Below are 11,477 nucleotides of genomic sequence, written 5' to 3'. Positions count from 1 at the left end.
TCGACAATTCCAACGCGAAAAAGAGTTGCAGACTCAAACAGACGCCGCCAACGTGACATTCCAAAGGTTTGTGGACGCGGGACGCGGTGCTTCTAGTCCGCACTCCATTTCGCATGCGTTCGAACTGTCGTCCGCTCTTTCAAACTTGTCTGCTTTTTGTCTTCAGCGCTTTCAAACAACAGCGGCCCGTAAACCAAACGTTGACCCGGTAATTGCGATAAGAACTAAGTGCAGGCCTCAAAACACATTTGAAGGTTGGTTGGGAGCTAAGTGTAAACAGTATAGATACAAGATGTTGATCATTGTTACCAGTGGCCAACACCAATTTGTAATGCCCTATTTTACTTGCGGTTTTCAGTATCGACGTCCACCATCTCAGCTAGGGTCCACGCTTTTGCAGCCCGAGCGACGTCGCGATTGAAAATAGCAAGCAGAATCTCATCGTGGGAGTCAGGCTTTAGCGCCCATTCTGCGACGTCCACGTGAAATGAATCGCCGCAAGTCACATTATTCACGCAAAGTTTTGCCTCGTTAATTTTGCTGAAGCCGCTCAAGTAGTCAGACATTGTTAGGAGGACGTAGAATCAACAATTCCAACGCGAAAAAGAGCACGGGGACTCCCACCGACGCCGAAAACAACGCAATGCAATGGTTTGTTTATGGGCGACGGCGGGCTTCTTGCCCACCGTCCACCGCGCATGCGCGGCGCCGGTGGCGTCCGCTAGGGGCGCTCCGGTTTGTTTGTAAACATGAGTTGGTGTATAGAGACAGTTGCGGATATATTTTTGAAAGACAGTGTGCATTGTTGTGTGCTCACTTCTAAACTCTTGGAGCAAGCGTGTGCAACATTGAATTATGTTTACCTTGTTTAACCCTTTGCACTGTATACAACTGACACCACTATCCAGTATAAACACTCGATTACCTGTCTTCATATATGTTAAATTGTTCATTCACTGATATGTTGCGTTTCTTCTGCGGATGTAAAGGGGAGACGGGGGCTTCGTCAAGTAGCGATCCCCCCGCCTCCCCTCTCATTTGGAGAGGAAATAAAATTGATTGATTGAATTAGCGTCAGGTCACGTGGCCACTTGGTCTATTAGCGAGTTGAGAATGGAATTCCGTTTCTTTATTTTATGAGAGTCTGTCATTGAGCGGAGAGAAAGAGTAATGTGTGTTTTTGCTAGTTATCAACGTCAGGGATTAGCTCTTAGCGGCATTTCCTGAAAGTACAGAAATTCTTGCACTTGAGGCACTCAAATATGTTTTCGTTTTTGCTGAACTGTCTCAGAAAGTTATCCCCGAGAACAGAAACGTTGAAATGAATAAATGTTACTTATTAATCCGAAGGTAAATATAACACCAAGCGTGTACGGGAGACATAGTTGAAAAGAAAAATCACATATTGTCTGGACAGTCAAACGTTGGCAGCCGCTCTAAGTCTCACAGGAGTGTCGTTCTCAAGTTCTTCCCCAAGCTTTAACAACCTCCGTATTTTGTTTAAACTTCGCAGCTTTTGGGTAACAAATAAAAAAAATGGAGGATTACTGTTAACAAATCACACAAATATAGTCGTCGAATTAAAAACCCCAAACGGAGGAGAGAGTCCATCAGCAATAAAAAATATTGTCCGAAGGAGCATCGAAAAAAGAAAAGGAGAAAAAAAAAAAGGGGGGGGGGGGGGGAGGTTTAGAAAAAAACATGCTGTGTTGTAAAGGTTTTTCTGCTCCGCATCTTTGGCGCAGACTAGAAAGCGTGGTCCCAGAAACTGCTTTGTTTACAAGAACACTCCTGCCAGAATGCGTGTTTTCGTAGTGCCAGACGCTCGCGCCGTTCCTCTCGACGCTGCACCAAGTAAGAATAATTTGTGTCTCTTAAGTACATGACTTTCACTCGGCGCGAACCTTCTGAAGCCTGCATTTTGCACCAACGTATTTATTTTTTTTTTTTTTAGCAAAAACACGTCACAATGATGTGTTTTTGCAGAAACGCGCAAGACACGTGCCAGGAGCGGGTGCTTTACCGCCATTCTCACTTCCAAGGGCCTCTCACTTCAGTACTGCGCCGCAGTTTGCTTCCAACGGCCGCTCGAGACACGGGCCTCGAGCGCTGGCGCATTTGGCGGTACTTGCAATACAGACGCAAACACATCGAGGTGCCTTAGCGTCCTCTAGAGAAACTGTACGTGCTTCGCTTGCGGAGCAGAGTACCACAATCGTGCTCCCGGGGCTGTTATGTTGGATCCAAGGCCGCACTGCGGGAAGCGACCGTCGCTTCTGCAAGAGCACCGGTTGAGCGGATGGCGTGGCTGTGAGGCGGCGTGCAGCGGCGTGCGGAGCAGAGAAGATATAGTGCGGCGACACGACGTGCGTGCGCCGTCGTCCCGTCATTTGTCTCCTTTTTCTTTGTATGATATCGGTAGAATTTAGTAGCCGACGAAAACGTCGTCCTTTCGCAAGTCATAGCTACGTGTTGTTGTCTGGTTCGAAGTGCTTGGACGTGCCACCCGCGTATCACTCCGCGAGTGCGGAGTGATACGCGAGTGGCATCACCTTAATGTGTATCTTACATCGCGATTTCAACTAAAATGAAGGTAAAACATTCATACCGGCAACCGAACGCCTGCGCACCAGAGCCCGTGAGTAGTGCCATAGCCTCCTCTATACTGAAAAAGCCCGGCAGATCGCCACGAGACACGGCCGCCGAAAGTGAAAAGGTAGAGCGGCAGACAAGGGTCTTGTAAAGCGTGGTTCACATGCAGCGGTTTTTGCCCTAGAGCTAGAGCGGTGCGATTTCTGCCCTTGCGGCGCTCTGGCCAGCACTAAAGCCACTCTATATGGCAGCGTAGCTGCCATATCGAGTGGCTCTAGCCACCAGCAGCGGTTGAGCGGCACGGGCGCCGCGACGGCAGAAATCGCGCCGCTCTAGGGCCAGAATTGCTGCATGTGAAACACGCTTTAAGGGCCACCCACACTAGCGAGAAAACGCGCCCGGCGCGCCGATAAATCGGTTAAGCGGGAAGATAAAGGGCGTGTCTCTGCACGCGCTCGTGGCGCTGACTGTGCTTCGGCGACATTTTGTTACTTGCCGCGATCGGCGTGCCACGCGCGTTTTCTCGCTAGTGTGGGCGGCCCTATAAGCGGTATTCACACGAGGGAGAAATCCCGGGGATTTCTCCCCGGCACCCGCGCATCACGAGATGAAAACGCGAGGCTTTTGCACATCGCAAAGCCTGTCGTTTTTGTCGTTGGATTCGCGTGCCGGGGAGAAATCCCCGGGATTTCTCCCTCGTGTGAATACCCCTTTACGGGGGTTCTTCGCTGCTGCGAGACGCCGAAACACACTTGTTCCGAGCGATGGAATGTCCGCTCGTGCTTCTCGCGTTTCTCAGGCTACCGCTTCTTTTCTCGTCGGTTTTGAAAACTATGTTTCGGGTCCTCGCCGCTGCAAAAGCTGTGCGCTGACTACAGGCTCTCCGTAAAGCCCCTCGATGTGTTTGCGTTCGTCTTTAGCTCCCCGAGAAATGCTCTGTGCTACCAAATTCTCGCGCTCCAAATCTGCGACCGGGCACCCTATGGCTACTGTACTATGGCTCCGTTATCGAACTGCCAGGCTTTGGTGGTGAATACACTCCGCCCTAACGAAGACACTTATTGAGCAAACCACAAACTGGTCTAACTAGGGTGCCTCAAGGACCTTCTGTTTAGGGTGATGCCACCCTTTGTAGTACCCGATGCCGACAGCACGCGCTCACGGGGAAAATACAAAGAAATCGACGAAAACAAAATGTCGCTATAGCACAGTCAGCGCCACAGACGCGTGCAGGGACACGCTCTTTCACGCACTTCTGAAAAAAAAAATGTAAAAGTGGGAACAAAATGGACAGATGTCTCCACCCCAAGCAAAGCGCACATGAAGGCACCCTAGTTCTAACAACAATCCTAATGAGAAAGCAGTACGTCACTTTTTTTCTTTTTTTGCTTACTGAACAGTTGATCGGAAAAGAGAAGGAAAAGGATGATTAACTTGCTGGGCCAACAGTCGAGGCAGACAACATTCTTCTCGTCAATGGGGAACATTCTGACGAAAAGCCTGCCGGACAGTCGCACCGGCCTATCCAAGCGAGACACCAAGCTCATCCGGAACAGTTGGTCCATGCTGTGCAAGCAGCACCCCAAGGCCGATCAGCTCATTTTCAAGGCTCTGTTCACCAAGCACCCGGACTTCATGGCACTGTTCCAGCACTTCAAGGACAAGGATCTTGGCGTCGTCCTGAGTGACCCGCAGTTCGCCTTGCACTCGAGTGCGATCATCCAGGCGTTCGGCACCATAATCAGGTCCCTCGACGACCCCGCCGGAGTGGTGGCCTTGATACGCAAGAACGCAACTGACCACACAACGCGCAAGGGCGTGCAGCCATCGCACTTCGAGGCCATGCTCAACGTCGTGCTGGAAGTGCTCCAGGACAAGCTGGGTTCCCGGTTCAAGCCCGAGGCCATCACGGCATGGGAGAAGTTCATAGAGGTCGGTAAACTACTTTGGTCAGAAGAAAAGAAACGATTCGTAGTCTTCTGGTGATAGATACTCTCACTCGCAACCTCGTCCACTTCAGAGGAAATTTAAAAACAATATACTCACACAAATGGTAAATTGTTACGTTGAACAAAAGAAAACACTCATCGCCGAATGCTTCTTCCCGCCCAAATGTAGCGCTAGTTGTCCGAACCGGATACAAAAGTTTCAGCACAAACCGTTATCATATTCAAAAGTTGAAATTTTTTTCACATTTGCAGTTTGAAAATGGTGGCAGACAGGGCTCTAGGGCGCCAGTTACCGAAAACGGGCAAAAATGGGTTCCATTTTTCTACTGATAGTTTCAGAAAATCAATTAGAAACTTTAGCATCTGGTTCGGACCACAAGCGCTACATTGGGGTGGAGAACGAGCGTTTGGCGATGATCTTTGCGGTAAACAAAACACTATTCATTTCGGTGTGTGTGGGAGAGGGGGAAGGGGGGCAACTTAAAAAACGCAGTGCGTGGTAAGTCGCACCTATCTTATTATAGACCCCTTACAAAATTAAGCCCTCCTACGGTCGATATGAAAATACTGTAAAGTTGCATGCGTGAAAGACCATACATCAATAGCAAATCTATCAATTGAGTAGCCTCTTGGAAGAGAGTATTATATCTGTTATAAACTTGTCAGCTTGCGCAAAGTGTTTTCTTTTTTTGCGCACGCCATTTTTGCAGTATTTTTAGATCGATTGTAAGAGGGCGTAATTTTTTTGTAAGGATTCTATAGATAATTCACCTTTTTGGAAAGAAGCGCACACCCTCAAGAGGCGCGTGTGTGGCGTTACGGAAACAGCGAGGGTCGCTGCTCTATCGTCTCCTGCTATCGCCATACCGCCTGGGAGAACCATGCTGTCTACGTTCACGTTGGGGCTCTGTGTGCGGCAGACGGAAATCTTTGAAGCGCCCTGCGCGGCGCCACGTTGCCCCCATGAGGTGAGAAAGCGTCAATCACAGCATATCTGTCCGCTACCCTTTTTTGTATGGGTCATCGTTCTGGATGAGCCACCGTTCTGTTTTAAATGGGCTATCGCGCGTGTGCCACGCGGTAAAACAGCAATGTATAACTAACGCATCCAAAATGATTTTTTTTATGCGTTAGCATTAGAGAGTTTGTTTTGACGAAAACCCGGAGGTGTAATTCGTTTGTCAGCGGCGGGGAGAGAGGGAGAAGGAGAGCATGTCGCGTGCGACGCTCCCATTGGTCCGAAACGCTGACGTCAGCACGCGTCCACCTCTCCGTGTCTGCCCGGCGCTGACAAACTGAAAGACCCTTTCGTTTTCGTCAAAGTCACGCGCACAGCTGGAGCGGAGCCAGAGAGGAGGAGTAGCCGCGCAACGCCTCCTAGAAAGCTGGAGCGCGTTTCGGATTGTGAGGAGCCGCCCTCGGATACAAAGGGCACAACGGGCCTGCTATGGCTACGCACTGGCGGCACTTCCGATTATCAACACGATTCCCGCCGTTTCCTCCCTTGCAGCTGAAAAGACGGACAAGGGGAAGCGGCAGTAAACTGCGTTCTTTCTTTGGACCTAATCGTGTCAGCTATCGTCGCCGGTGGCGTGCTGTGCGGCGAAGAGGTGTTAAGAAGCGACGCCGGGCTGTGTGGTGCGAGAGTTGGACTTCAAAAATTGTTTTCTCGCTTTAAACAAAAAACGCTTTGATTAAACTTTCAAAATCAAAAGACAATCGATTGTTCTTCCAAACCTGCAATTTTTTGTATTTTTACTTGGACCACCTCAGGGTGAAATAAACGGCTGTTTACGCTTCAAAACGCACTTTTTGGCAACTTCAGGCTTTTTTTTTTTTTACGGCGATATTTATTTGAGCGGTTTCGACATTTTTTATAGACTATATACCTACAGGGCAAACGGTAAAAACTTCTATTAAGTACCCTGGGCAATTAGATATTTTGATAAAATAACAAAAATGCCAAAACTTTCAAAATAAACTGTGTTTAAAAAAAATGTTTAAATTAAACAGAACTGCACAAGCCCAACCACATTGCAAGTCGAAAGCCGTGCGGATTTAAGGAAAAAATACTGCCGGGTGTTTGATAAAAAGTTGCTTTTTCATAAATTTTAGAGTGATGCCTAGTTTCACGCTATTTTTAAAAGTTAAAACCGCGCTTCCGCCAGCAAAAAATATTTTTCGTCAAAAATATTTTAGGGCATGGCTACAAAAAACGCAACAAAAGGCCGCGAATTTTTTTTTTTTTTTTTTAGAAATCGAAGGTGGTCGAGCGCAACACCTGGAACGTTTGACATGGAATGACCCTGATATAGATGACTGTATCGCAGGGCGTAAACGTACTCTGACAGGCAGAGAAAAAAAATGAAAAAAAAAATTACAGGAAGACCCATTTGGGTGATTCTTAGGCAATCCGTTAGCGTGATCCTTGGAAAAAGCCACACACGATCCCCCTTGGGGAACGTTAACACTGACCCAGTAACGATTTCAAAAAAAGGCAGCAAGAAATAGAGGAAGCAAAAAGAAAGCCAAAAGAGAAAAGTGAAGGGGTCAGCGTTAGCGTTTTCCACAATGGGACGTGTGTAGCGTTTCCAAGGGTCACGCTAACGTACTCCATAAGAATCCACCAAAAAATCTCCCTGTATTTTTTTTTCTTTCTTTTTTTGCTAAGGGAATTAGTTGGGCTAGTTGGTACTTGTTTTGGTTCCTTCCGCCATGGCGCCTCAATGGCGCCTCAATGGCGCCTCAATGGCGCCTCAATGGCGCCTCACTGGTGCCCCATGCGTGCAACCATGTGCAGCGCGCGCGTGAACGTAGCATTGGCAAGCTTCTAAATGCACGCACTTGCCAGCACGAGCAGAGACATAGCAGCGGCCAGATGCCCTGCTTTCAATCGTCTACTACGGGGTGCATTTATTGGACGCCATATTTGTTTGCGCTGTTCAGACCGCATGCTCGGAAAGATCTCACATTAATATACTGCTAAGGCCGACAATCATGGTGATCTGGAGCGCACGTTGCACAATGACTGTGGAAGTTAGCCGTAAGCACGCGCTCACCAGTCGCGCATTTAGCTATATGGCCGCCAGTGAAGCTCCGCAGCTAATGAGGTTGCGACATTAGCCAATAAGGGCGTCTAATAATTATTCACAAAGTAAGAAGCGCGAACACTATTGGTCACGCAACGGCTATACACCTTCGTTTTAAACACGTCCACAATATTTTCTTGTATAAAAAATTACATCTTAAGAAAAAAAAATAAAGCTCTTTATTTCTTGCTTCGGAGAAGAAAAACGTATTATTTATTTTTATATGATATCTAAATGCTAGGGAGAGGGAGGGGGGGGAGGGTATAATCATGACCCAAGAGGTGCTATCATTTTAAAAGGTAAAACAAATGGCGCTATATTTTGTTTCTCTGCGCAGCTGATTATGCTTCTAACGAAAGCCGCCTACGATGACGCGGCCAAACACGTGGAGCCAGTTCCCTCCTTGCCGTCCCCTTCAACCAGTGGAAACGTCCCCGGTGACGAGACCGAGCGCCAAGAATCCTCGCAAGGCCAGACGCAAGGCGAGGCGGGACTTCCCAAGTGAAGGAGACATTTAAAAGATCGAAGCCTACAAGTTCCGTGTGGCCTCTGGGAGTGCTACAATCTAGAGAAATCTGGAGCGCCTATATACTTGCCGACAAGAATCACTTGGGAGAACCAATCGGCGCAATCTACGCCGAACTATAAATTTAAAACACTATGTTTCGACCTACAGAAAAAAAAAAGTCTGCGCAGTGGCGCTGGGCGCGACATAAACACGTGACATACCATGCTTACTGTACAGACTGCTTTTTAAGGTTTACGCATATCTTCAGCCTCTACCAGTACACTGCGGGGATGATAGGCGCTCCAGATTGCTTAAAATGCGCAATATCCTAACACCCATGGGGTAATGGAAAAGTAGCGAGATAATCTTCGGGGTCCCTTATGCCCCATTGTTCCCACGACCCCGGGGGATGTGGAAAATGCATTTCATAATCCAATGAACTAATTAAAAATTAAAAAGAAAAACTGATAAGCACTGAATGTTACAATATTGCGTTACATACCGAGTTTAGAATTAAAAACGCATTTAGTACGTTATGATTTTGTCAATAGCTGCGACCAATGAATGCAAATCACTGTACATGTACGTGCGTTGCGTGCTTCATCGCCATCTAATAAAATTAGATAAAAGAGCTGGTGGCGACTAAAGTCACTGGACCCTCGGAAAGTAGCGCCACTGCCTTCCCCGCCTTCTAGCAGGAGAGGAACGAATACCAACATACGGAGGACCAACACCTCGCAAGGTGATTTTCTAATCGGTTTCTTTTATCATGGCAATCGCCATTTTGGTTCTTCCAAATCTTCAAACCTTCGAAAGGGTCGTTTTAAACCAGTCTAGTCGAGATCGCTATAAAGCTTCATCGTACGGAAAGGGTTCCTCGCCATTTTAAGCGTCTTAGGCAATCTGTATGTAATCAACTTAACAATCACGGTTACCTCCACACATCACTTACCATTGTGTTGCTGTTTTTTGCGTATTTCAATACAGAAAATTTAGTTTTTTGATGCCTCCAAGCAATGACGCCGCATGTGGCGGTGGTACGAAGGTGTACCCTCGTTTTCTTCGGTGTGTGGACAGCAAAACCGCGGTATACGAGAAACGTCTCTGTGAAGCAATTCGTCACCAGCGACTTTAGATCGGCTCACCAATAATGGAGAGGTCAAGAAGAAACTGCTCGTTCCATGAACCAAAATGGCGACCATACGGGCGCTTGGAGCTATTTTTCCAGGATCCAGTGATCTTAGTGGCGACAACATTGAGGGCGAAACCTCGCGCAAAAGGATCTTGCCCGTTTTTATACGGGCTTGTGTCGTGACTTGCATTCAGCTAACATCAACTGCCTAAGGCCACTGAATATTATTCATTGACACTGTAGCTACAATTCAGCGACCTATTCAGGAACTCTACAGCTGCCATTGTGGTGGGCTTGCTGCCGACTGCGTACTTTCTGCAGCACATTCCGCACCACCAAATCAGCTTTGGTTTGTGTTTTGTATTTTTCGTTTTCTTTTTATGTGGTGATGACGTCATGCCATGGATTCGCTGCTATCTGCAATTTTCAGGGCGCCCTTGCTTTTGCTCGTAATAACTGATCCTGTAACACGACCAAAAACTTGCACACAAAGGTTCCTTCGCTGTAGTCACTGTCAAGGTGAGAACGGTAGGGAGGAGCTTCAGTTGTCCCGCCTCCAGCGCGAGCTTCCTACCTTCGACCACACATCGGCGTCTCGTGCACCTGTAGCGCGCGCGCGCAGTCTAAGCACAACGGAAGGCATGGAGCGCGTGCTGGAGGCCGGGCGTTCGAAAGACACGCACTGCCGTTCTCAATCTGCCAGTGACTATGCGACCAAACACTGAGGGAGAGGAGGAATCGAGTGCACGCGGGGACGTCAGAACGCCGAGCTCTGACTAGAATAATTAGTGGGTAGGAGAAAAGCTACGCGGAGCGCAAGTTCATCTGCTTCTTTTGCAGGGGTTGTGGTGACGTCAAAATGGAGCTCCGATTGGTTCTGAATGAAGGGTAGTGGCTAGATCTCGAGGCAACTTGCTTTGAGGTCCACTTACTATCCTTCGATCACAGTCGATCAGAGCTCGGCATCTTTTCGACGTCACTGCAGCTCCTGCGCACGAAGCAGACGACTATAGCTCTCCGCGTGGCTGCCTTTTTCTCTACTCACACTTCGAACGGGTTCGACTGCCAAACGCCGGCGTCCACCGTTCCGCGTTTGCGCTCGGACGCGTTCAGAGTGTGCGTAGAGACGAAGGCAGCCAGCTTTGCGCCTCCCCACTAATCATACCAATGAGAACTCGGTGTTCTCACGTCCCCTCTCGTCCCCTCCTCTCCCTCGGTTTCTCGGCGCATACACGTTAATTCTTCTAAATCATCGAACGCGTTGATGTAGTGGCTGGGAAACTTTCGTCTTCCATATTTTCTCAGAGAAAAGTGCCTTCCAGGGTGTGCGTTTGTGTGTGTCTGGGGGGGGGGGGGGATCACTACAAAAGCTTTAGCTGGCCCCCTCCCCTACCGTCCCACCACCGCATCTACGAGTCTACGAGATCATAGCTTTCACGATGACATCACTGGTCGTCTTCTCTGCAGGAACAACAAATGGTATGGGAAAAACTCGGAACCGAAATAGTGGCCGGGAAAACCACAGGTTTTTGCCCTTCTTAAGGCCTGTTCCCACATACAGCGGAGCGCTAAGTTAGCGCTACGTGAGCGCTCTAAGGAGCGCTCATGTGGCGCTTCCTGGCGCGTGACTTAGTTTTAATATAGCGCGCGATTAGCGCTTTTGTAGCGCTTTGTTAGCGCTTCAGTAGCGCCTTGTTAGCGCTTCTTGTATCGCGGTTACTGCTGCAGATTAGCGCGTGCACTGCGGTTCCAGCTCTTGTGGTTGGGTGCATCAGCAGCCCTATGGCGGACATGTGGAACGCTGAGATAAAAACGCGACAAATGCTGTTACATACGTAATTAGGGCATATGTGTGTAGATGGCTTAACGCCCAGAAGAGCCTTCTGGATCCGCGAATTCTTTCTCCGCCGAGATACCGACGGGTACCTGACGAACCTTGTTCCCAGGCTGAGGGACGAGAATTCTTTCGAAGGTGATTATTTTTTTAACTGCGTGTTCTGGATACCAGGATCACGCATGTCGAATTGAAATCGATGAGGTCGTACCCAATGAATTAGTCGCTCAAAGTCCATGACTCTGGACCATCTGCCCGACCGTTTGCTTAGACAGCGGCTCTTTCACTTCCTCTTCTTTCACCACTAAAGGGAAAACAACAACGGAATCGCCGTGCACGCGCTACGTGAGCGCTCCTTCGAGCGTTCATGTAG

General features: G+C 48.5%; 1 protein-coding gene across 1 annotated transcript; it reads left to right on the top strand.

The window, feature by feature from the left end:
• The first annotated feature begins 4,017 nt into the window (after positions 1–4,017).
• Positions 4,018–4,578, top strand: LOC8041411 (globin-like). The gene has a single exon (XM_002414647.3). It carries the CDS (start codon positions 4,018–4,020, stop codon positions 4,576–4,578), a length of 561 nt encoding a protein of 186 aa, XP_002414692.3.
• The last annotated feature ends 6,899 nt before the right edge of the window (positions 4,579–11,477 follow it).

This window comes from Ixodes scapularis, unplaced genomic scaffold (assembly GCF_016920785.2).
Source record: "Ixodes scapularis isolate PalLabHiFi unplaced genomic scaffold, ASM1692078v2 PGA_scaffold2__306_contigs__length_199485367, whole genome shotgun sequence".
Lineage (NCBI taxonomy): Eukaryota > Metazoa > Arthropoda > Arachnida > Ixodida > Ixodidae > Ixodes > Ixodes scapularis.
Note: the sequence above shows the minus strand (reverse complement) of the source record. Positions and strands in the feature narration are given on the sequence as shown.

Excerpts from the sequence above, each read along its gene's own strand:
- LOC8041411 (XM_002414647.3), top strand. The coding sequence starts at position 4,018 with ATGATTAACTTGCTGGGCCAACAGTCGAGGCAGACAACATTCTTCTCG.